Raw genomic sequence first — 27205 nt, 5'->3', positions numbered from 1 at the left:
AACTAATGGCTACTTTATATTCATATCTTACAAACTGATGAAACACAGGTTTTTGAAGCACGCCTTTGTTTTTTTTTCAATCTAACCTTTAGGCTTTTTCACCTCCCCTACTTCACATCAAACACAGCACCCAACTGTATAACATTCACACTTCTGTGTCAGAAAATAAATTGAAGAAGCAGTAGAATTATATGATTATATTGACAATGACATATAAATTATATTGTTGCCACTGTTTCTGTTGTACAAATGTATGGCATATTTTAGAATTCGGTGACCTTCAATGATGTGCATGTGAAATTCAGCCAAGAAGAGTGGGCCTTGCTGGAACCTTCCCAGAAACAACTCTACAAAGATGTGATGCTAGAGACCTGTGAAAACCTCACTGCTATAGGTAAGACTGCAATTTTTCTTTCACTTTTAAAATAGACAACTTTTTCTTTGTTATTGATCCTCTTCTAGAATTCCAATTGAGAATGAGGAGGAATGAGGTAAATAAATCAGGCATGGTTCTCAGGGTCACAGAAGATAGTGATTTAAGTTTTGCCTTAATAATAACATGATATTTCCAATAATATATATTTTCTGGTACTATATTTTAGGCTACAATTGGGATGACCATAATATTGAAGAACATTTTCAAAGTTCTACAAGTAATAAAAGGTAACTTTATGTGCATGTTGATACAGATATAAATCTTAAATTTGAATGTGTCCTGCAAGTCTGGTGTTTTTTGTTTGTTTGTTTGTTTGTTTGTTTATTGGCTGCTTTTTATTTTATGTTTTTGAAATAGATTTTTTTTCTGGGTATCTGTGACTTTCATAGACTTGCTTATTAGACCAGCCTGACCTCAAAATCACACATATCTGCCTGCTTCTGCCTCCACAAGTGCTGGAATTGAAGGCATGTACCAGCACACATGGCTGTGTCCTGGAAGTTTTAAAGAAAAGCAACAGTGTAAAACCAGCACTTCTTTAAGTGTACTGATGATCATTAAAATCTCATAATTCCATGTACTTCAATGTTAGATATCTGATTTGTGTTTACAAGGCACTCCCCTAAGATAGAAGAAAATAAAATAATATTGTAACAAAAATACCATTTGAATCATATGGACATTACGGCTACTGACTTGAACTGCCAATCTGTTTAGTCTCATTCTCTCTACTCAGATATTGTAAGAGGTGTACACAAATGAATTGGTGATCAGTATGTGTCCAAAACCTTCTAATAAGCAAAACTTACATACTAGAACCAGTGTTACTAATTTTCGTGCAGTAACATTGTAAAGTTTAGTGAAAGGAGCAGCTTATGAGAATCAAGAATATTGTTGTGGAGACACCTTAATCCCTATATGACATCTCTATGATGAACAAAAACAAACTATGTTAATTCAATGTGGGAATCTTTATTACTTTTGTAAATTAAACTGGTATATCATATGTCAAAATGATTCTAAGACACATGAGCATAGGGTTATTGAAAGAAGCAGTGTCCCTCTCTTTCTCCAAGAACATTTGATTTGGTAGTAGTCCCCACTTTGAGTAAATTTTCTGAATGTGATAAATTGTTACTGTTAATTGGTTTTGCAACTTCACTGATAATTCATCAGCAAACTCATATTGCTGAAAATACCCATGAATACTAGGAATTTGGAACTTCTGCTTATCTTGGCTCACTTTGTAAATGAACTATCATTCATACAGTACAAAAATTTGTGAATGGGATTGCTTGGTAAAACTCTGAATTCTTACAATACTCTTCATATATAGGAGAAAACTTCTTATAGAAAAATGATGCTATAAAATTGATCCACATAACAAATGCTTTTACCATCACAGGGATCTTTAAAAATACCCATAATGAAGGGGAATACCGTGAATGTGAATAAAGTGATAAAACTTTAAAATTTGATTCTTCTTTACAATTGTACCAAATTATGAAATTAATTCATATAGATAAATATATTTATTAGTGTAATGAAATCACTGTGGTAAATCTTTCACATGTGCCAATTTTCTTTGCAGGCATGAAAGCAGTCATACTGGAGAGAAACCCTTTAAATGCACTCTATGTGGTAAAGCCTTCCCCTATATCACTGTTCTTCTATGGCATAAAAGAAAAAACACTGGAGAGAAGCCTTACAAATGTAATCAATGTGGTAAAGCCATTGCAAAAAGCAGTCAGCAAATACAGCATAAAAGAAAAGACACTGGAGAGAAACCTTATGAATGTAATGAGTGTGGTAAAGCCTTTGCAGAAAACAGTACTCTCTTAAGCCATAAAAGAACACACACTGGAGAGAAACCTTATGAATGTAACCAGTGTGGTAAAGCCTTTGCACAAAACAGTCATCTCATAAGCCATAAAAGAACACACACTGGAGAGAAACCTTATGAATGTAATGACTGTGGCAAAGCCTTTGCAGAAAACAGTACTCTCTTAAGCCATAAAAGAACACACACTGGAGAGAAACCTTATGAATGTAACCAGTGTGGTAAAGCCTTTGCACAAAACAGTGCTCTCTTAAGCCATAAAAGAACACACACTGGAGAGAAACCTTATGAATGTAATGAGTGTGGTAAAGCCTTTGCAGAAAAGAGTACTCTCTTAAGACATAAAAGAACACACACTGGAGAGAAACCTTATGAATGTAACCAGTGTGGTAAAGCCTTTGCACAAAACAGTGCTCTCTTAAGCCATAAAAGAACACACACTGGAGAGAAACCTTATGAATGTAATGAGTGTGGTAAAGCCTTTGCAGAAAAGAGTACTCTCTTAAGACATAAAAGAACACACACTGGAGAGAAACCTTATGAATGTAACCAGTGTGGTAAAGCCTTTGCACAAAACAGTGCTCTCTTAAGCCATAAAAGAACACACACTGGAGAGAAACCTTATGAATGTAACCAGTGTGGTAAAGCCTTTGCACGAAACAGTCATCTCATAAGCCATAAAAGAACACATACCGGAAAGAAACCTTATGAATATAGCCAACGGGATAAAGCCTTTGCACAGCAGAGTAGTCTCTGTAAACAGGAAAATACACACAGTGGAGAGAAGCCTTGTGAGGGTAATTAGTGTGATAAATCCTTTGCATGTACCAATCATCTCCTAAGACAACAATACATTCTGGAGGGAAACCATAGGAATATAACTATGTGGCAAAGCCTTTGCACATAACATCTCCTAATACATAAAATAACACATACTGGAAAGATGTCTGACTGTAACCAATGTGAAAAATCTTTTGGACTTCAGAATAATCTCCACACTCATGAAAGAAATCCTAATGGACAGAAAGCCTGTGAGTGATTTTAACATGGTGAAACCATTCCACATTTGTATAATCTTCATCATCATGAAAGGATTCATAATAGAGGAAAAACTTATGAATGTGTTAAAATGGTGAGGCCTTGCACGAATCCGGAGTCATCATCAACATAAAAGTATCCTTACTGGAGAGGAATTCTGTGAGTATAAGCAAGGTGGAAATGCCGTTGTGTACTTTGGTCCACTGAGATGCAACAGAACTGTAGAACTAGCTCAAAGGAAATGACCTCCCTTTTCTGAAAGGGAAAGGGGATGGGGCAATAGAAACGGAGGGTAGTCATGGGCAGAGAAGGGAGGGGGATTACTATTGGAATTTAAAGTAAATAAACTTATTTTTAAAAAGAATACAATGAATGGTGAATGTCAATTACATGCAACAGTATTATATAATGTGTTTACGGAAGACTTATTGATAATCCTGATTCTCAACATTTACTATTTTCAGTTGCCTCACTTTACACAAGAAACTTTTAGTCCAGTGGATGAATATGTAGGGAATGGTGAACTAACACCAGCCAGGAAGTTCTCTGAGAGTAACACAACAGTGGTAGCCTGTAGAATTTTCTTTGTGTACACATACCTATTGTTCCAGGGGTACTATTGAAGAACATCACAACCCACACTGAATTTTGAGATATGAGGGAGAAGGCTTTCTTTTCCATGTATGAACCTGCTTCTGGAGTAGATGTGTAACCATGTCAAGGGTGAGTTTTCTCTGCCTGACTTCATCTAGAGAGTGTCTTTAGACATAGACACCACCAATCAAATTTGATAGATGGCCTTTGACACAGATCACTGATAACTGTCCCCTCCCTTCAAATATAGGATAATTTGGATCTGTGTTCTTGTTCTTATTCATATAATAGGAATGTGCTGTTTAATGCAAATCAAGCATCCTTGAATTGCCTAGCATTAAACAATTATCTACACCTATGCTTGGAGCATCCCAGGCACTCCCCAAGGGATATAAGCCTCTGTTTTCTGTTTTCTGGAATTAAAGTTGAAGGTACTTTCTAAGGTGGTTCCCAGAGTGGCTGACCACAGTTATGCTTGCGGGCTTTCCAAGCTTTATGCTAATCATCTTCTGCCCCTTATGCCTTCCTGGGCTGGTGGGAAACAGCCCTCCAGGCAGCAAGAGAACCACATTCTCTGAAATGCCTGTGATAAAATGTTTCAGACATCATAACATTTCAAATTTCACATGTTTCTGGATGTGAAATGGTCAATCAGTGTCTTGGGGTGGGACTCTTTAAAATGAGTTATACTTAGTGTTTAGTTCACTGTAAGGTTGCAGGCAAGCTTCATGGTATGAAATCTTCTGAGGTGAGTACAGTGGCCGATGGAAAAGAAATAAGAGCAGAAATTTTATTTCTCTGTTTTTAGTAACTGAGCACTGTTCCAATAAGGTATGGGTGGATGGCAGAGGAGAGGAACTCCCCTTTTGAGTAGGCTAGGGAAAGGGGATGGGGAAAGATGAAGGGAGGGTAGGACCAGTAGGAGTTGAGGGAGTGACCTTCAACCATCATACATAATGAATAAATTGTGAAAAATAAAAACAATTAATAAAATGAAAAATAGTATGAAAAACAAAAGAGCAAAATAGCAAAATTTTGAGTCTAGTTTGGGTAACTGCCCTCCCTTAAAGAGAAGAAAGAAGATATATAGAAAGAAAAGAAAAACATAATCTTTGTCTTTGTCACCTTTCTTCCCTGTGGGCTCACTTGATAATCATTATCCAATGGAGACCATGCTTCTCTCGCTGAAGTTTATGTTACCATAGCAGTAGGATTCAAACCTGGAACTAATTGCAGAGGTTCCTAGTTAACATATCAAATCAAATTTACCTGGCATTTTCTCCCAGCAATCCTTCAGTTCTTCCATGTTGTCTGGTCCTCCAGGCTAGTATAGCCCATGCAATAACCTGAATTCTCCTTCCCAGGGCCTGAGCTAACCTCACTTCCCCTTCACCCATATATAGGCAAACTATTTTGGCTACCCAGTCCTGTCAAGAGCCATTCAGGAGCAACAGCAAATGAGCTGTAGAACTCATGGAATGTGGCTCCACTGTTAGCATAGTCATGAGGAATTTGTCTTGGAGAAGCATAATTCCTAGAACTGCTTGTCCTGAGGACTTTGTGCTCTTATGTAGCATATCTCTGCTTGGTGCCCTTATGATGCCCATATTCCTCATAGCATGAGTTGTATGAAAACTCTAAGGAGGCTTCTAGGCCATCACTGGGCGATATCACTGACATTTAAAATTAACAATGTTTGATCTCTTTCCACCTGTTTACTGGAGCAGATTAATGAATTAACCACTGCCCTTGAAAGGAGCCATAGATGTAGATTGTTAGCAATGGCCATTACACTTAGAAAGAATTTGGAAAAATAGATTGTTTAACAAGGTCAGGGAGGATTTTTTTTATTACTGTTGCTCTACTTGCTCTACTTGAGATCTGGGATGAAGATACCTCCAGAAAATATTTTATTGTACAGACATGTTTTTATCAATTCTGGGTTTTTTTGTTTGTTTGTTTGTTTTTAAATATGAAACTGAGAATTGTTCTTTCAATGTCAGTAAAGAGTTGTGTTGGTATTTTTATTTGAATTGCATTGAGTCTGTAGATTTAGTAGAGTAGTCATATTTACTATGTTAATCCTACCAATCCTGGAGCATGGGAGATCTTTCCATCTTCTGATATCGTCCTTGAATTTTTTTTCCATATAAGTCTTTCATTTGCTTGATTAGAGTCACAACAAGGTACATTATGTTATTTGTGGCAATTGTGAAGGGGTGTTGTTTCCCTAATTTCTTTATGATCCTGTTTTTCTTTTGTATACAGGAAGGCTTCAATTTTTTGTTTGTTTGTTTGATTGTTTGTTTGTATGTTTTACTTAATTTTGTATCCAGCCACTTTGTTGAAGATGTTTATCAGCTGTAGGAGTTCCCTGGTTGAATTTTTAGGGTTATTTATATGTACTATCACATCATCTGCAACACAAGCTGGACTGGATGTGGAGAAAACACTCCTCCATTGTAGGTGGGAATGTGAACTTGTACAACCACTTTGGAAATCAATTGGTGCTTTCTCAGAAATTTATGAATAGTGCCACTTCAATATTCAGTTATACCACCCCTGGGCACATATTCAGTAGGTTATCAACCATACAACAAGGACATGTGCTCATCTATACTCATAACAGTTTTGTTTTTAATAATAGCTAGAGTCTGGAAACAACCTAGATTTCCCACAACTGAGGAATGGATACAGAAATTGTGGTACATTTACATCATGCAATACCACTCAGCAATTAAAAACAAGGAAATCAGCAGGCAAATGGATGCAACTACAAAATATCATCCTGAGTGAGGTATCCAGAAGCAGAGAGATACTCATGGTATATACTCACTTATAAGTGGATATTAGTTGTATAAGATAAAATTAAAAATACTAAAATCTATAGTCCTAATTGAGCTAAACAACAGGGAGGACCCTATGGAAGCTGCTTAATTCTCATTCAGAAGGGTAAATAGGATAAACATCGATAATGGTAGAAGATAGGGAACAGGGCAGGAACCTATCAGAGAGGGCCTCTGAAAGAATATACATAGCAGTGTATTGAAGCAGATAGTTAGACTAATAGCCAAACTTTGGGCAGAGAGCATGGACTCAAATGGAAGATTAAGGAGATATAAAGACCTGGATGGGAGAAGCACTCTATAAGGAGGCCAATTAAGTAAAAAAAAATGTGGGCCCAGGGGGTCATCTTCCAACAAAGGACCATGCATGAACACCTAGAAACCCTGCTCAGATGTAGCCCATAAGTATCTAACTCAGTCTCCATGTGAGTTCCCCATTAAAGGTAACAGGGGCTGTCTCTGACATGAACAGAGTGGCTGGCTCTTTGATCACCTACTCCTAGGAGGTGCAGCCTTGCCAGGCCACACAGGAAGAAGTTGCAGCCATTTCTGGTGAAACCTGATAAGGTAGGCTAGGATAAGATAGGGGAGGAGGACTTTGCCTATCAGTGGACTAGGAGACGGGCAAAGGGAGAGAAGTGGGAGGTAGGTTGTAACTGGGAGAAGATGAGCAAGGGGCCTACAGCCAGAATACAAAATGAATAAACTGTAATAGTTAATAAAAAAGAAAAAAATGAGTTTTTTTTTCCTGACATGGCTGGTCTCAGGCAACTGTCTCTTAACAACTACTAGAAAGAATACTATTTCATCTCTATACATTTTCCTTTTTCCTGTAACAGTATTTATAATAAATGTCCTTGACTAAATTCAGTGATTTGTTGTATATTTCTAGTATTATAATATAGAAAAATATTTTACAAATCAAATTTTGACATGTTAAGTGTGTAAAAATAGTTTATGAAAAAGTGGCTTGAATTTTCAAAAGAGTAAAGAATGATTACGCAAAACTCTGGAGGGTAAAAATGGAAGGAAAAATGATGGAAGAATAAATAATACATAAATAAATTAATATCTCTTACACATTAATTACAAAATTTTGGTTATTGAGATTTAAAAATATAAACACAGAATATTTCTCAAGTAAACAATATACCCTACTATTAATAGCTGTTCTGCACACACCCTTAAGTATTTCTTTATATTATTCCTTTTTTGTCACTGAAATGTGTTCTTTGACATGTCATGCCACAACACCCTGATGTTCGGGCTCTAAAACTGACCATCCAGTTCTTATTTCAGGGTACTGACTGCTTATAACCCAATTAGGAGTGAAGTCAGACAGAGTTTGATTCCTGTGTCTAGCTCAGGTTACAATTTTTGCTTATACATTTTGAGTTAATTCACAATTTCAAAGTAAGTTGAATGCCTTTCTTGAAATGTTACATGTTACTCTCTCTCTTTCTCTCTCTCTCTCTCTCTCTCTCTCTCTCTCTCTCACACACACACACACACACACACACACTTGCCTGATGAACAAGACATGTAATAGCAGTTATTGACAACACAAGACTTGAAATTATGTTTCAAAAAGAAGGCTGTATGGGAGATTTTGTAGGGAGGACAGGGATGTGAGTAATAATGTGATTATATTAAAATCTTAAAACAAAAGTATTTGTTTTCCATGAATTAATAAATTGAATAATATGATATTTTGCACTCATGTGTTTCAGGACAATCAAGTCAGATCTAATTGAGCAGACAGTAAGTTGTGCTTCAGTAAACATGAGTGTAGATGTGTGCTGGACCAGCCCAAGTCATCTGTTGTTTTTATATGGATAATGGTGGAACTCCTCATTCAGTGTGTACAGTATATACTCTCTTTTAAATTGACTTAAGTATTTTAAGTATTTGTGTGAATTGTACCACATAAGGTTCCCCCAAACTTCTTTCTTGGTCCACTTTCTTCTACTGTCTCCTTCGATCCTTTTACCAAGAGATGGTGTCCAACCTGGATGGTAAAGAGTGTTCACCATCGCAGCAGAAGAATGATATTGTTGTCTAGTCCATTCTGTTAGTTCCTGTAATTCTATTGGAGAATTGAACTTTCAAATTGAGAGTTTTCAATGAACAATGTTTACCATTTCCCATTATTTTGTAGTTATGTTTTGGGGTTTTGGCCTCTTTTAATTTGAAGCTTGGGATTATTCATTCTTTGTGTTTTCTTGGGTGTGGTTAATATTTTTAGATAGGAGTGTTCCTTCTATTGGCTTATATAGTAAAGAAGTTTTACATAGATATTGCTCATATTTGGTTTTATTATGCAATATATCTTTATTCATCCTTTATTATTGAAAGTTTACCAGATATAGTAATAAGGGTCTCTTAAAGATTATAAACAATCTGTATCAGCCATTCTGGGTTTACAATCTCTCATGGGAGATCAGGAGTTATTCTAATGAGCCTGAACTTATATGCTACTTAGTCTTTTCAGCTTGCAACTTTTAATATACCTTCTTTGTCTAATATACTTTTCTTTAGATTTAGTATTTTGATTTTTATGTGCTGAGCACAATTTCTTCTCTGGTACACTTTAATTGTTGTTCTGTATAATTTTTGTACTTTTATAGGCTGACCCTTCTTCATTTGGTTAAGGATATATTCTATTACTTTACTGAAAATATTCTCTGGTTTTGATGTGAGTTTTGTCTTCTTCCTCTATTTCCATTATTCATAAATTACTTTTTGGCACTTTGTAGATCTTCTGGATCTTTTGTGCCTGGCTATTTAACATTTCTTTTGATAAAACTATCCAGTTGTTGCTGTTTTTCTTCTTCTTCATCTTCATCTCCTCATTGTTCTCTTCCTGCTTCCCTTTTTTCCTCTTCTTCCTTCTTCTTTTTCTTTTTTTCCTCTTATCCTCCTTCCTTTTTCTTTATGAAATAGACATTTTACTCATATATTCATTCTGATTAAAGTTTTCCCTTCCTCTAATCCTGAAAACTCTTTCCCACCTCCCCTTCTATCTGGTCTAAATTCACCCTCATAAAACAAGGAGGGCTATAATTTATAATAAAAAATAAAATAGGAAAAAGACAAAAACCATGACATCTTAGTAGGAAAAACAAACAAAAGAAAAAGAGGCCAATGGGGGAAAAGATGTAGACTTGTTTACACATGCAGGAACCTCATAAATACTAAACTTGAAACAATGATACACACACAAATGACATGTAGCTTTAAAAATAGAAAAAAATCCAGAAAGTTAAAATGAGAACTTTGATAAAATTTTTAAAATACATGCCAAAATTATAGGACATGAAATTCCAAATGTGCCAGTGAGTGAAGTTTTGGCCATCTACCTTTAGAAATGCATTCTTAAGCATACAATTAAGAGTAGTGCCTTGGATAAAATCAGTGTCCCTTAGAGAAAACTATATTTTCATTTGCAAGTGCTTATCAATCACATACAGGGCTATGGACACAGATTGATGTGCACTTCTCATTTCAGCTTTATGACCACATCTGGTGTAGAACATTAAAAACTTGTGCATGCTGCCTCAGTCTCTCACAGTTTATATATGCCTCAGTCCTCTTAATTGATAGTGCTTTGTTCTTTGGTATCCTCTATCCTTTTCTTTCTAGCTCATATACTCTTCTGGCTGAATTACTGAAGAGCCTGGAGGCTTGGATGGAGATCGCCCATTTATACTTGAGTATCCTAAGGTCTCTCACTGTCTATTTTCTCTATGGGTCTCTGAATTTGTTTCCATCAGCTGCAGGATTAAGATTCTTTGATGATGGCTGAAAAAGATACTGGTCTATGAATATAGTAGAATGGTGGCAAGGGTCATTTTATTACTTTTAGTAGAACGTAATATTTCCTTTTTCCCATGAACCCTGGGATATGTAATTTATTTTTCTTGATCAATAATCCAGTGTCAGGTGTGGATTGCATCATATGAAGTGGGACTTAAATCAAACTATAGTTTGGTTATTCACTCCTACACCTCTTGCACTAATATGTCTTACAGGTAGGACATTGTCATAGTTCAAAAGTTTGGTAGGTGGGTTAGTGTTTCTCCTCTTGTAGTTGCAGAATACTTCCCATATCAAAATTGCTAGAATGTAAGTGTGATGATTCTATGTAGGCACAAGCTCTATTTATCTATGTTCCATGTAAATATGAGTGTTGTCTCCAGCAACAGAGCATTGCAGACAATTTGTGGAGAGCAGCCTATAGTTTTGGCAAAAGCCTGTATTGTTTTGCCATTATAATCACACTACTTTGGCCAGTACCTCAGTTAAATATAAACCATTACCAGTACTGGATGCTTAATTTAGTGACAAGAGATTTCCAGTTGGGACTTTCTTGTGTGGTGATTTCATTTATATTGGCTCTTAATATGAACATGATTTAAAATGTTTCTATTGCATAAGGTTTCCACTGTACCAAACAAATGACCCTTAATTTTACCTGTGTTTTCTCATGTTACCTTTTCATTGCCCTCTTCCTTTTCCAATCCCCTTCAATTCTATCTTTTTAGCCCAACTTCCATTTGTACCAAGTATTTTATTTCCTTTTCCTATGGAGAAATCTCTACCTCCCCTAACCTCCAGTTCTTAATCTGTATGTATCCCCTGTGGTATTATGTTCAGTTGCTTGGATATTATACATCTTGCAACTAATATATATGTAAAATCAAACACATACCCTCTTTGTCTTCGGGTGTCTAAGTTCTCTCACTCTCAGTTACCTGCAAAGGTGCATTTACCTTCACATTTCATTATTATATTTTTAAAATGTCTGAGTAATATTTGATTATGTAAGTACACTAGCACTATAACAAAAATAGAAATACACACTGGAAAAACAGATAATTTCTTCACCAATGATGCTGACCAAACTAGATGCCTATATGTAGAAACATGGAAATAGATGCTTATTTTCACTCAAAAGTCACCTCCAAATGGATTAAAACCTCACCAAAGTTTATATACAGTTAAAGTCTTGAAGTCAGCACAGCTATTTCACAAACATCCAGCATAGCTGAATTGCATGTTAGAATAGCCTTCATGCTATCTTTCAGGCTTGGTCTTGATCTCCACTTGCTACATGCTTAGAGAGTTTTCAATACATGTACAACCTGGGGACATTGGAGCAATGGAAAATTTTTTAATGAATCATTTATGCCTTCACCCTGGAGTACTGCTTCTAAGCTTCCCTAGAACAATCCTGAGCATACTGCTACTCTCATTTTTAGGGGGAATATCAATTATCTGGCCCTACATGAATGTCTTCCTCATGGAAGTTGTAACTCACATAAATATGGCAGAAAACTCCTTATGAGACTTCAGCTCCAAGATAGTCTTGCGAAACCTACCCCTGTGCTTCCTCAAGAAGAAAATAATCAGAAAAACATACTCTTAAAAAGGCAAACACAGTTTCTAGAGCTAAGAGGGTTGATAGTATTTGAGATTAATTACCTTGTACTGCTGTATCTTCAGATGATTACTTGGCATATAAGATTAGGAGTTACATATGGTATGCCCTCAATGATTAGATAAAGATGTAAATGAATGGCTGGAGATATCATCACCTTACACTAGGGTCTATAATGATGGACAAAGAATGTTTTATAAAAATGATTTTTAAAATGAGGTATTAGGACCTCCTTTTTTCCAGAAATATCAGCTTTCACAGTATCACTGTGGTGTTGTATGACCAAAACAATAAAAGAATACTTAGATTTAGCACATAAATAAATTCTACAAAGATATGAGGTATAGACATTGAATTGTGCCAGTAATGGAATAATAACTGTTGCTGCTTTGGCCTAAATTGTTTTTCTTCAGGCTGTCCATTAAAATATGATAATATACTTCTTGGGACAAAGCAATATGCCCAAGCTGGCTTGAATATTTTCTGTCTATTGCCATTGAATCTGAGAATGCTTTCAACCTGAGGATGGGCTTTCAGGCTGTGGCAAATATGCCTCCAGATTCTCAAAAATGTCAGGTTATGGGATTGATGAAGAAAAAAGATAGTAAAAGATAAGGTTTATCACTGATGACTAAATTTATGACCAAGGGACAGTTAAAACTCCTGTCTGGGGACAAGAAGGATATCATCCATGTTTTAAAACAATGTGACTCTATCTTTTATTATTGAACTCTGTCTAAATAAAGAGGTACTCTGACTGCCAGTCAGTCAAGACTTTCAGGTTCTTTGGACAACCATGTCTGACTCATTTCTGCCCCACCTTATCCTTCCCTCTTCTCTGGATACTATCAACTGCTGGGGCTGGTCACCAGTCTTTTGCCACAGTCTTTCTTTTCTTTCACAGTAGGGTCAATACTCACAACTGAAGATCTAGAGATACATGCTTCAGAGTAGATAGGACATGTGATATCTGTTTTCTGGATCTGAGTTACCTAAATCAATATCGTCATTTATATTTCTACCTGCTTATGTGCATACCATTTCACTTATCTATATCAGTTGAAGGATATTTAGGTGTTCCCATTTTGTACCTATTATGAACAGAATAGCAATGAGTAGGGATAAGAAAATATTTTTGAAGGAGTATGTTGAGTCCATTATGCATATGTCAAGGAAAGTTATAAGTGGTTCATATGTTAGATTTATTTTCATCATTTTGAGAATTCTGCACACTGATTTCCGCTGTGGATGTACAATTTTTCAAGCTCCCTTTGCCAGAGATCCAGGTTTTTGCCTGTCCAACAGAAGCTGTCAACTGTCAACCTAATTCCTGTTTCCTCCAGAAAAATAAAATACTAAGGGAAAATATATAGTACTTGTAATATTTATCACAATTACTATTATGTAATTAAAATCTGAATACTTATATTGTCCACAAATTAAAAAGTAACATGTATAACTTACTAAAATAAGTTTTCAGAAGTAGTTTCTATTCTGAAATAGAGTGTATCTATATAACATTGCTTAAATGAAGGGCTCTTTTAGTTATGATTAGATATACATTTTATATAAACTTACTAAAAGTAGGGGTAAATAATTTCATTTGAAGACACTAAGGTATTTTATTATAGTCCAGTTATTGGACTTAATGATGGGTGAGTCATGGTGCTTGAGAAAGATCCCCAAAACTATAGTTGTGCTGACAGATAAGCACAAAGCCATGCAGGACATGGCCAAGCACAGAGGATCCTCAAATGACAGGAAGGTCACTGCCATGGGCAGGCAGTGGTTTCTCTCAAGGTTTGGGTACCCTTGAGTTCAGCAAGGGATACATTTCTGCTGATCTGCGGGGAGAAAGTAAATCAACATCTCAACTCCTAAAAGTCACTCCATGTTCAGTCCATGAAGAAACATTTCCAATAATATTGTATTTTTGTGCTCTATACAAAATTTTGCTGTGGGTCTCTGCATCTGCTTCAATCACTTCTTGAGTGGAGTCACTTAGTGTTCATCCATGGAAGGCTGCCATCCTGTTCTCTCTTCTATGGTTTCTGGCATCTATCCTGTTTTCTTTTCTGAATGAGAATTAAGCATCTTCCCTATGTTTCTCCTTGTACTTTAGCTTTTTAAAGTCTGTAGATTTTAGTATGTCCAATCTATAATGTATGGGTAATATCCACTTTTTTTAATTTTATTTTTTCTTATCAGTTACATTTTATTAACTCTGTACCCCAGCTGTGTCCCGATCCCTCATTCCCTCCCAGCCCCTCCCTCCCTCCCTCATCTTCACCGTGCCCCTTTCCAAGTCCACTGATAGGGTGGACCTCCTCCCCATTCATCTGATCCTATTTTATCAGGTATCTTAAGGACTGGCTGCAAAGCCCTCCTCTGTGGCCTAACAAGACTGCTCCTCCCTTGGGGGGTGGGGAGACCAAAGAGCCAGTCATTGAGTTCCTGTTAGAAATAGTCCTTGTTCCCCTCACTTTGGGAAACCAATTGGTTACTGAGCTACCACAGGCTACATCTGAGCAGAGGTTCTAGGTTATATCCATACATGGTCCTTGCGATACATCACTCAGGGTGATCTTTTTTAGTTCCATCCATTTGTCTGCAAATTTCATGATTTTCTTGTTTTTAATACCTAAGTAGTATTTCCTTGTGTAAATGTACCACAATTTCTGTATCCATTCCCCCACTGAGGGACATCTAGTTTGATGCCAGATTCTGGCTATTATGAATAAAGCTGTTATTGTCATAGTTGAGCAAATGCCCTTGTTGTATGGTTGAGCATCTTTCTGATATACGTCTAGGAGGTGTTTAGCTGGGTCTTGGGGTAGCAGTATTCCCAGTTTTCTGAGAAAGTGCCATACTGATTTCCAAAGTGGTTGTACAAGTTTACATTCTACCAGCAATGGAGGAGGGTTCTCCTTTCTGCACATCCTCTCCAGCATGAGTTGTCCCTTGAGTTTTTGATCTTAGCCGTTCTGATGGGTGTGAGGTGGAATCTCAGAGTCATTTTGATTTTCATTTCTCAGATTTTTAAGGACATTGAGCATTTTTAAGTGTTTCTACACCATTCAATATTCCTCTGTTGAGAATTTCTGTTTAGCTCTGAACCCTATTTTAAATTGGATTTTTTTATTTGTTGGGTTATTTATATATTCTGGATATTAGCCTTCTGTCAGATGTAGAGTTGGTGAAGATCCTTTCCCAGTCTGTAAGCTAAGCCATCATTTTGTTCTGCTGACAGTATCATTTGCTTTAGAGAAGCTTTTAAGTTTTATGAAATCCCATTTATTGATTGTTGATCTTAGAGCCTGTGCTGCTGGTGTTCTGTTCAGGAAGTTGTCTCCTGTGCCAATGTGTTCAAGCCTCTTCCTCACTTTTTTAAATAACAGATTAAGAGTGTTAATTTTATGTTGTGGTATTTGATCCACAAGAACTTTATTTTATGCAGGGTGATAAGTATGGACCTATTTGTATCTTTCTATATGTGGACATACAGTTAGGCAAGGACCATTGGTTGAAGATGTTCTTTTTTCCATTGAATGGTTTTGGCTTCTTTGTCAAAAATCAGGTGTTGTAGGTGTGTGGGTTTATTTCTGGGTCTTTGATTCAATTCCACTGATCCACCAGTATGTTTCTATGACAATAAAACACCGTTTTTACTGTTTCTCTGTAGTACAGCTTGAGATCCAAGATGGAGATATCTCCAGAAGCTTTTTTTTTATTGTACCAGATTATTTTAACTATTCTGGCTTTTTTTTGTGTGTTTTTATGTGATGTTGAGAATTGTTCTTTCAAGGTCTGTAAAGAACTGTGTTGATATTTTGATGGGAATTGCATTGAATCTCTACATTTCTTTTGGTAGGATGGCCATTTTGCTGTTATTCCTACTGATCCATGAGTATGGGAGCTCATTCCATCCTATGATATCTTCTTCAATTTCTTTCTTCAAAGACTTGAAGTTTTTTTATACAGATTTTTCACTTGCTTGGTTAGTCACACCAGTGCACTTTATGCTATTTGTGGCTATTTCAAGGTTGTTGTTTTTTTTCCTAATTTCTTTCTCAGCCCTCTTGTCTTTTGTATACAAGAGGGCTTCAGATATTTTTAGTAACTTTGTATCCAGCCACTTTGCTGAAGGTGTTTATCAGCTGTAGTAGTTCTCTGGTAGAATTTTTAGGTTCACTCATGTATACTATCATATCATCTGTGAATAGTGATACTTTGACTTCTTCCTTTCTAGCTAGAACTTCCAGTACTATGTTGAAGAGAAAGGAGAGAGTGACCAAACTTGACTTGTCTCTGATTTCAGTGGGATTGATTTAAATTGCTTTCCATTTAGTTTGATGTTTGCTATAGGCTTGTTTTATATTATCTTTACTGCATGCGCCTTTTATCTCTGAAATCTGTAAGACTTTAAACATTAATGGAGCTTGGATTTTATTAAATGCTTTTCAGCATCTATTGAGATGATCATGTGGTTTTTCTTTCAGTTTATTTATGTGGTGGATTACACTGATGGATTTCTGTATATTGTACTTGCCCTGCATGCCTAAGATGAAGTCTACTTGGTCATGGTAGATGAGATATTTTATGTTTTCTTGGATTCATTTTGTGAGTGTTTTATTGAGTATTTTTGTTTCAATATTCATAAGAGAGAATGGTCTGAAATTATCTTTCTTAGTATATCCCTGCCTTTTAGTTAGCTTTTGTGAGGTTTGGGTATCAAGGTGAATGTGGCCTCATAGAATGAGTTTGGTAATGTTCCTTCTTTTTCTGTTTGTGAAATTATTTGAAGAGTATTGGTGTTACCTTTTCTTTGAAGGTCTGGTAGAATCCTGCACTGAAGCCATGAGGCTCTGGGCTATTTTTAGCAGGGAGACTTTTGATGACTACTTCTATTTCATTAGGGCATATAGGTCTATTCATTTAGTTACCTGATACAGATTCAACTTTGATTAGTGGAATCTATCAAGAAAATATCCCATTTCATTTAGATTTTCAAATTTTGTGGCATATAGACTTTTAACATAAAACCTAAAGATTCTTTGAATTTCCACACTGTCTGTAATTATACCCCCTTTCATTTTCTGATTTTGCTGATTTGTATACTATCTCCCTGTGTTTTAGTTAGGCTAAAGATTTGTCTATCTTTGTCATTTTCTCCAAGAACCAGCTCTTGCTTTTGTTTATTCTTTTAAATAATTTTTTTTGTTTCTAGTTTATTGATTTCTGCCCTAAGTTTGATTATTTCTACTCCTCTTGCGTATGTCTGCTTCCTTTTGACTAGGTCTTTCATATGTGTTATATTTATTTGAGATGCCTCAGATTTCTTTATGAAGGCACTTACTTCTATGAACTTTCCTCTTAGAATTACTTTCATATGTCTCATTAGTTTGGGGAAGTTATGCTTTCATTTTTGTTAAATTCGAGAAAGTCTAATTAGTTTATTTCTGCCATAATCCAGCTGTCATTGAGTAGAATTCAGTTTCCATGCATATACGGGCTGTTTACTCTTTTTTTGTTACTATTGAGGTCTAGTGTTAGACCATGCCATTCTAATATGATACAAGGGATTATATTGATATAATGTTCTCTTTTTTGGATGTATACAATTTACCCTTGTTCATTCAAATGCTGATTTCTCTATTCCACTGCCTGGTTTCAATGCAGATATTGCATTGTGATGCTTTTTCTAAGCATCACCTGTCTCAAGTTTGCATAAACATGCCACCATTTGTTCTCTATATTGTCAATTAAAACAACCAGCCCCAATACTGAGTAATGGAGAGGATAGGGTGAAACATTCTGGTCCAGAGTGGGAGGAAGAGGAAGGAGACAGGAGAGGAGAGGAGGAGAATCTGCAAGAGAGGTCTTGGCACCACATGTAGAAATGAACTGGAACTAAGATATCACTAAAAGCCATATGATGGGTGAATCTGAATGGTAGGAAACTCTGTGGGCTTAGAGGTTTAGGATGGAGTAACTGTTGGCCAGCATTGTGCTCTAGGTTAATTAAATAAATCCTAGTCTCTCTGTGGCGATTTGGTTATACCGCTGTTTAGGAATAACCACTGCTTAACTAAAAGATTTATCAATAGTAAATATTAGTAACCAACAACAAATTTCACCTAACTCATCTAAGTATCCACACCCTTTAAATCTTACTTTAATATAATTGGGTGGGTGAGAGGAATGAGCTCCCAGCGATACAACCCAAACTTTAAACCTAAAACCTCCCAGATAAATTACTGGCTCTTTAAAAGAGACTCTTAAATAAGCCTCAGAACAAAAGACAGCCTACTTTGGGCAGAACTGAGACTGAACAAAACTGGCTGCCACTACATTCTAACAGGAGGAGAGAAACATTAAAACAGACTTCTCAGAGCTTGGCTGATAATCTCTTCTATGTTTTTAAGACAGAAATAAAGGAAAGTTTAGAAATTATGACTATGGTTACATTCATATTCCTCAATTTAACTTTAATAATTGATTTAGCCTTTTATGTGTTCTCAAAGGCAAAGGCTTTCGAAAAGATACTGGAACAATAAAATAAACAAGTAGAACAATATAAAGAAAAAAATGAAGGTTGGAAACAGGACATAAAACGAGATACAAAAACTTACAGAACATGATAAACAACAAGAAAAGAGGGCAGAGGTTTTAGAAAATATACTGGAAAACACAAAGAACAAGTAGAACAATATAAAGAAAAAATTAAAAGTTAGAAGCAAGGCATAAAACAAGACATTCAAGAGATTATTGAACAAAACAAAAAATAGAGAGATGGGTGTAAAATATGGGTACAGACCTTAAAAAAGAGTTTAGAATACTAAGTAATACTCAGGCAGACGCAAAAGATAATAATATAGAAAGCCAAACAAAGTTGGTTAGAAAACAAATGTTAGCTTATCCAGTCAGTGTACAACAGAGACCAGCAGATGATTACCCACAGGATTACCATGAGGCTGAATGGCATCCTGTGGAAGTGCTAGACCTGAGAAAGTTTAAAGAGAGTGTCACCAATTTTGGAATGCATTCACCATTTGTTAAACAAATGCTGACTTTCTGGCCAATCAGTATAGTAATCCCAAAGGACTGGGAGGATATGGCAAAGACAATAAAAGAACCTGAGCCATATTTACAATGGCTATCATGGTGAAGAGAAGAGGCTAGAGAGATAGCATACAAAATAGAGCCAGGGCTGTTGGTATTTTTAAGGAATGGCTGCTTGGTGATGGCCAATAGGCTAACACAGAGATACAAGCTGTATATAATGAAGAAACGTTAGTATTATGTCACCTAGCAGCCTTAAATACCTGGGACAAGGTTGAGGGATCAGGAAAAAGGCTTGAGCCATTCTCTCAGGTCATACAAGCTCCAAGTGAAACATTCACTAATGTTTTGCAAAGCTGGGGATACAAGTATATCAGATCCACTAGCTAGAAAAGCACTAATAGAACCTTTAGCTTTTGAAAATGCAAAGATTTTGATTGTAAAGAGGTAATACGGCCATTAAAAGCAAGGTGTGCACAAATAGACGAATGTGTTATAAATAGGATTGACATCAGACCTCAATTTGACCTTGATAGGAGAAGCTACCCCTAAAAACATTGGGAAATGTCTTAATTTTGATGAGCAAGGTTGCTGCAAATGGAGTTACCAGGAAAAACAAAATAATTCAAAAAGGGAGCCTATACGTCCTAGAATATGCAGAAGATGTGGCAAGGGTTGACATTGGATTAGTGAATGTAGAGCACAGATAAATGGGGTAATCCTTTATCAAAAATGCCTAAGGGGGCGTTTCTCAGGCCCCAGTACAGGACAGGGATACTCTTCCACAAGAAAGTTAAATGCCACTGCTCTGGGAATAAACATTAAAAACTTGGACAGCAAGGACAAAGCAGATTCTATATATAAATTAAAAAAAAACAGGAAGAGAACAAAAAAACATATATATTTGCAAGCCTTTATAAATGATCAAAAGCCAAAGTTAAAGATAATTTTAAATAATATTGAAATTGTAGGCATGGTAGATACTGGGACTGATGTCACAATTATTAGTTCTAAATCCTGGCCCCCAAATTGGCCACTTCAAGAGGTGGATATTCAATTCCAAGGAGTTGAAACTTTATCTAAAGTGAAACAAAGTGTTAGATGGCTTAAATGTACAGGACCAGAAGGTCAAATAAGAAAACTAAGACTATATGTGGCTGAGATAGCCATAAACTAATGGACAAGAGATCTGTTACAACAATTGAAGACCCAGATTAACATCCCCCCAAGTTCTGAGACAAGCCGATAAAACAGGTAATATTCCTGATAAAGAAGTTAAAAATATTTTAAAATGTCATCAAAAACAGTTTCAGACTGTCCAGGCTGTTCATAAACAAAATAGAGCAGAGGCCATCTTTTCAACTTCATGTTGGAAAGCCACTGCTAATAAAATTTCCACAGCCTTACCACTAAGGTGGTTGGCAAACCAACTTATTTGGATTGAACAATGGTCTATGAGTAAAGAAAAATTACTGGCACTAGAACAGTTAGTGTTGGAATAGCTGGAGGCTCAACATATAGAGGAGTCCAGCAGCCCTTGGAATTCTCCTGTATTTGTCATCAAAAAGAAATCTGGCAAATGGAGGATGTTAACATATCTCAGAGCTGTAAACAAAATTATTCAGCCAATGAGATCGTTAATGATCCAGAATTCCATTGCCATCCTTGTTACCTAAGGAATGGCCTATTATGGTGATTGATTTAAAGGATTGCTTTTTCACAATTCCGTTACATGAGCATGATAGGAAAAGGTTTGCTTTCTCAGGACCCATTTGAATAGAAGCTGTCCAATAAAGAGATATCACTTGAGGGTCTTACCACAGGGGATGTTGAACAGTTCTATTTTATGCCAATATTTTGTACAAGACCTGTTGGAGATAATTCATAAGCAGTTTCCTCAATCCATAATTTACAACTATATAGATGCTAACTTATTAGCTGATTCAGATACAAAAACATTAGAAAATATTTTTGATGATATAAATAGAACTTTGCCTTGTTGGGGTTTAGAGATTGCTCCCGAAAGATTACAAAGAGGAGATTCTATTAATTACCTAGGATACAAAATAGCTCTACAGAAAACTCGACCACAAAAAGTACAAATTAGAAGAACCCAATTAAAAACTCTTAATGATTTTCAAAAGTGCTGTGGAATATTAACAGGCTATAGCCTACCCTTGGTTTAGCTACTCAAGAGCTAAGTAACTTATTTCAAACCTTACAGGATAATAAGGACTTTAAAAGTCCAAGAACGTTGTCAACTGAAGATGAAAATGAATTGGCTCTGGTAGAAAGGAAATTACAAAATGCATATATAGACCATATTGATTCAAAGAGGGCCTGTATTTTGGTTACCTTGCTTTCCACTCATTCTCCCACAGGAATTCTTATGCAAAGGGAGGACTGTCTTAGAATGGATATTTTTGGCACACAAACAAAATAAAACCTTAAAAACTGAATCCTTATGATTCAGTTCAAAAATCAAAATTATATACAATTCTTTTGGTGTTATCATATTTTCAAGAATCTCTTAATATAGCCACTGACTCTCAATATGCAGAAAGAGTTTTTTGCATATGGAAACTGCTGATCTAATTCAGGATAATTTGGATTTAACTTCACTGTTTCTTACAACGAGTAATCAGAAATAGTAATAATCCACTGTATATAACATAGATCAGATGTGATATGGGTCCACAAGGCCCTCTAGCACAAGACAATGATGAAATTGATCAACTATTGATAGGAAGTGTGTTAGAGGCCTCAGAATTTCATTAAAACACCATGTTAACAGCAAAGGTTTCAAAAGAGAGTTTTCTATCACTTGGCAACAAGCCAAAGAAATAGTGTGAAAATGTCCCACTTGTTCATTATATAACTAAACTTCACTAACTGCAGGAAGTAACCCTATTGGTAAATAAAGAAATGAAATTTGGCAAATCACGTGTTTTATTTTATAGAGTTTGGTAAACTGAAATATGTGCACCATACTATAGACACATGCTCAGGGTTCTAATGAGCAAAAGCCATAAGTTCTGAGAAGGTTGATTCAATTATTATGTATTTATTAGAGGTGATGGAAGTTATGGTTATTCCTACACAAATTAAGACTGATAATAATACATTATATGTCTCTAATAAAATGGAAAGTTTTTTTTTTACATATTTTAAGATAAATCATATTAAGGTATGCAACAGGTATACCTCACAATTCTGCCAGGCAAGCACTCATTGAAAAATCGAATCGTACTTTAAGGGACATGCTTAACAGAGAAGGTTATTACCCGCCCCTGGAGATAGATTACATAATGATTTATTGACCTTAAATTTCTTCAATGTTAATGAACAACAAAAAACAGCTGCACAAAGACACTTTGTTATAGAAAAAACTGCTGAATTACTTCAGCCTATACATTTCAAAAATACCCTAACTTCACAATGGACAGTAGGGAATGTGTTACACACTGGGGAAGAGGTTTTTCATATGTTCATACAGGAGAAGAGAAATTATGCGTTCCTTCAAAACTAATAAAAATCAGATTTCACAGAGGAAGACCACCTGAAACCTTGGCCACACACAAGAAGAGAGAAATCAAGAATACCAAACAGAACAGGTAATATAAATTGATAATCCCTTCACATGGGAAAAACTCTAAAACTGACGGAGACATGAAAAATGTCTCTAGCCAGAACTTCAACAATACATGGCCAATAAATCCTTGCCTATAATATCCTCAATATTTATTATGCCATTCTTTTAATTGGCATTGATAAAATTGCTTTACAGTTTAATTTCATTCTGAACATCTCTTACATTTATACTTTTAGAACTGTATAATCCTTGTGAGAAATTATATGTTTGCAGAACAAAAGGAGTGAATACTGGAGATGCTGGACCAAACCTGACAGAATCCTCCTTCCAGCATGCTGAGACATTGACACCTGTTTCAGTATCTTGCATGTTCCAGAATTCTGCTTGTTCCTGCCTCAACTGCTTCAATTGCTGTTTCTCATCATGACATGTTCCCAAGAGAGCTTTGAAGAAAGCTACAAATCTTAATTGGTCCAGCGTTTTAGACTGTTCTAAACAGGACTTTTATTATTTTCTCAACATTCAAAGACTGGACCACAAAAATTGCTTGCTTAATTAAACATTTTTCCAATTTTCTTTGGGCCCCCAAAAGGATTTCTGTATGTCCAAAATGTCAGCTAGAAGAAATCAATGAGAATTATGTCCTATTTTTCTTAAGGGGGATTGGGTAGGTTTTGGGTTGTTTTCTGTGGTTACATGTGTTTATTGTCACTCGGAGATGTTTATAAATTACTAATGATTTTATTCTGCGTGAAATTGTTATGGCAGTTTTGGGAACCCCAAAAGACCAGGGATACACTCTGCTGTAAATACATGAGGTTTTTAAAATTGTATACGTGTTTGGACATGGGACACAAACTTCCTTTGGACACAGGAGAGTAATGTAGCCCTGAGATCTAGGGAAGCAAGGTTTTTATGGGGCAAAACCGCAAGCAGGGACTTACATGCTTTGGCATCACATGATTGGGTAAGGGAAATTGACTTTTGAAATGATTGGTCCACTTTGGGCAGCAAGACTACAAACAGTTCTGGCCTGGTCCTATGGGCCCGTTTCCTAGCAACTGTATAATTAGTGGGCAGGAAAGAATGCAGTAAGGCTAATTCTTCCCCTCAGGGCATTAATGCTAGCTCTTCCCAAAGGAGGCTGGACATGTTTCCTACTAACTAGCCTTTATTCATGCTTCTGCTTTAAACTTTAAAACAATACCCACTGATTTTTAAGTCTTTGGTCTCTCAAATCCACTAAGAATTCATGTAATTGAGATTTTAAAAATGAAATGAAATGAAGTTTCAAATCTTTCTTCCATCTGCTATTTTTCCCATAAAATACTGTGTGCCTTCCTTGGGAAAGGAACCTGGCAATGTGCCAGCAGGCCTGGCTCTGATTTTTTTTTATTTCAATCTTATTATTATTATTAATTTGGGTTTTTGAGACAGGGTTTCTCTGTATAGCCCTGGCTGTCCAGGCCTTTTTGTATACCAGGCTGGCCTCAAACTCACAGACATACTCACAGACATCTACCTGCCTCTGCCTCCCGAGTGCTGGGGTTAAAGGTGGGTGCATTGTGCTTGGCAGGACTTTCTTATGGCCTTTTTGAAGTCATACTTTATGACTTAGGACATGTCTATACAAGTGAGTGTGAAGAGCTGGCAGGGGTGCAAACCCTTGCTTTTGGAGACAGGGTTTCTCTTGTGGCCTTGCATGTCCTGAACTCGTTTTGCAAACCCAGATGGTCTGGAACTCACACCAGTCTCTGCTTGCCCCACTGACAGCCACAGGCATGCGACACCACACCTGGCTTCTTGTTATAGTCTTTAAGAATGATTTATAATCTCTGTCTGCCTTCCTGGGACCAGCTCTGTTTTGACTGGGAGAGTTTGCAATCACTAAAAGAAAGGGGGGAAGGGACCCCAGGATTCCTTCTGTAGTGAGTAGGGACTGGCTGGACCCTGGCTGAGCAGGGGAATTTAAACTGGACACATTTAAACTGGAAATACATAAATTTAAGCTGAAGCTCTGTGTGCAATTAACTAGATTTACTTACTAATGAACCCTTTTGCTTTTCCCCCCTCTTCTAAGAAGTATAAATCTGATCTATTTGTTTATTTTTACACGTATGACTGTTTTGCCTTCGTGGATAGGTGCGCCTGTGTACCAGGTGGATGCCTGGTGCCTGAACTGGCAGCATTGACAACCCACAAGTATACCCTTGAGTTTTTCTGTTGCCATCTGTTGCTTCTCATGGGACGTACACATTAGTCCGGTTTGTTACCTCAATGAGAGTCCCTTGGAGAAAACTAAGATTTTCAATTATTATTATTATTATTATTATTATTATTATTATTATTATTATTAAAAAGGGAATGAGTGTTATTTTTGGAGGAAACTTTATTTATTTATGATTCATGGTGCAGTTCTCTTTATTATGAAAGATTTGTTTATTATTTGCACACTATTCTGTCTGCACAACAGAGGAGGGCGCCAGGTCTCAGTATAGATTCTTATGAGCCACCATGTGGTTGCTGGGAATTGAGCTCAGGACCACTAGAAGAGCAGCCTGTGATCTTAAACTCTGTGCCATCTCTCCTGCCCCCTCATTTCTTATTTTAATTTTTAAATTTTTATTTATTCATTTTACATCCCTGTCTTAGACCTTTCCCTCTTCTTCTCCAAGTCCTACCCTCCCTGTTTCCCCTATCATCCCTCACCTGGCTCCTCAGAGAAGGGGATCATACTGTCTCTCCTGTGCACATCTATCCACCCCAGCATATCAAGTGGCATCAGGACTGAGCACATACTCTTTGCCTGATGAGGCAACCCAAACAGGGGAAAGTGAAAGAAGAGCTAGTTTGTGGGTCAGGGTGCATTCATATGTGTGTTGGTCCTGCTGTGTTTATAACGCCTTGTTACACTTGTGTCCTTCATCCACTCGGGCGCTTACACTTTGCACACAGAGTTTCTTGAGCCCTTAGGGGCTTAGGGTTTCTTGGAGACATCTCATTTAGGGTGGAATGGTCCAAGGCCTCTCACTGTTTGCATATCGAATGGATGTGGGTCTCTGTATTTATTCCCATCTACTGCAGGAGGAAGTTCTAATGATGGTCCAGCAAGGCACCAATCCATGAGTATGGCTGTGCTCCTTTAGCACAACTGTAGCATTTAGATTTCTCTAATGTACTTGGCTTCTGTAGACTCAGGTTCCTGGCCATTCAAGCAGTATTGGATCAAGGTTCCTTCTCATGGAGTGGGCCTCCATGGCAGGGTTGGTGTGTACTTTTCTCTCCTGGTGGCATGCAGCATATGTCCCAATATCGCAAACAACAGTCTATATGGGTGAAGGTTCTTGGTAGGTGCCAGCTGGGATTCGTTGTGTCCAATGACTTGTGAAGGTGTTGTCCTCAGCAACAGAATCTTATCATCAGGTTGGGGAGAGCACTGGAGGATGGACACAGGTTGGGTGGCTCCAGGCCCTGCTTTGATCTAGCACAGAGACCTCCTGCGTACCGACTCCACAGGACTCTGGGAAGCCTGCTCTCAAGACACGCCCTTGTCTGTTCTTATTAAATTGAAATAAATACATAGTATTAAATGAAAACATCATATATATAAAGCTAGTTATTAAGTGACACGTGTGCTCCACCAGAGGGCACCAGATTCCTTGACAGATGGTTTGAGCGCCACCGTGTGGTCCCTGGGATGGAACCTGGCACCTTGGTAAGAGAGGGATTCTCTGTGTCTGATGGCTGTTGCGATGACAAAGGTCGGCTTTTTTTTTTTTAAGATTCATCCATCCATGTATTCATTCATTCATTCATTCATTCATTCATTCATTCATTCATTCTGCATTCTGCCTGTGCACCAGAAGAGGGCACCAGATCCCATTTCAGCTGGCTGTGAGCCACCATGTGGTTGCTGGGAATTGAACTCAGAACCTCTAGAAGAGCAGCCAGCGTTGTTAACCTCTGAGCCATCTCTCCTGCCTCCAATTTTTTATTTTTTTTAATTTTTAAAAAAGATTTATTTTCCATGTGAGCGCGTCATTGCCTTCCCAAGACTAGTCCTGCTCTGACTGGGAGACTCGAAATTAATTTTAAAAAGGGACAGGGACCCCAGGATCCCTTTTCCAGGGACCAGGGACCAGCTGGACTGTGTCTGATCAGGAGAATTCAAAGCGCTGTACATTTTTCCCCGCACACAAGTGGCTTTCAGCAGCCCTGTGGGTTTACTTCCGGTACTAGGGGGCGGGGCGGGGCGATGGCATCACAAACTGGCTTTGAAAGGCTCTTGATCCTGAAGACTGCGAGGGGCACAGGGCGGGGACATTGACAGAACACCAGGGACCAGGGAAAACGCTGT

The 27205-nt window shown here is 37.0% G+C and overlaps 1 protein-coding gene across 1 annotated transcript in view; it reads left to right on the top strand.

Moving 5' to 3' along the window:
* Positions 1-273: 273 nt before the first annotated feature.
* LOC132650645 (zinc finger protein 260-like) overlaps positions 274-27205 on the top strand; it is a gene marked incomplete at both ends in the record, with an annotated part of 153106 nt that continues 126174 nt past the window's right edge. Inside the window, 3 exons of the mRNA XM_060375996.1 lie at positions 274-394; positions 2028-2242; positions 2326-2984. Of these exons, the coding sequence (XP_060231979.1) occupies positions 274-394; positions 2028-2242; positions 2326-2984 (995 nt within the window). The remainder of the gene's footprint in view (positions 395-2027; positions 2243-2325; positions 2985-27205) is intronic.

This window comes from Meriones unguiculatus (assembly GCF_030254825.1).
Source record: "Meriones unguiculatus strain TT.TT164.6M chromosome 13 unlocalized genomic scaffold, Bangor_MerUng_6.1 Chr13_unordered_Scaffold_28, whole genome shotgun sequence".
In the NCBI taxonomy this organism is placed as follows: Eukaryota; Metazoa; Chordata; class Mammalia; order Rodentia; family Muridae; genus Meriones; species Meriones unguiculatus.
The sequence above is the reverse complement of the archived record's forward strand: the minus strand, read 5'-3'. Positions and strand labels throughout refer to the sequence as shown.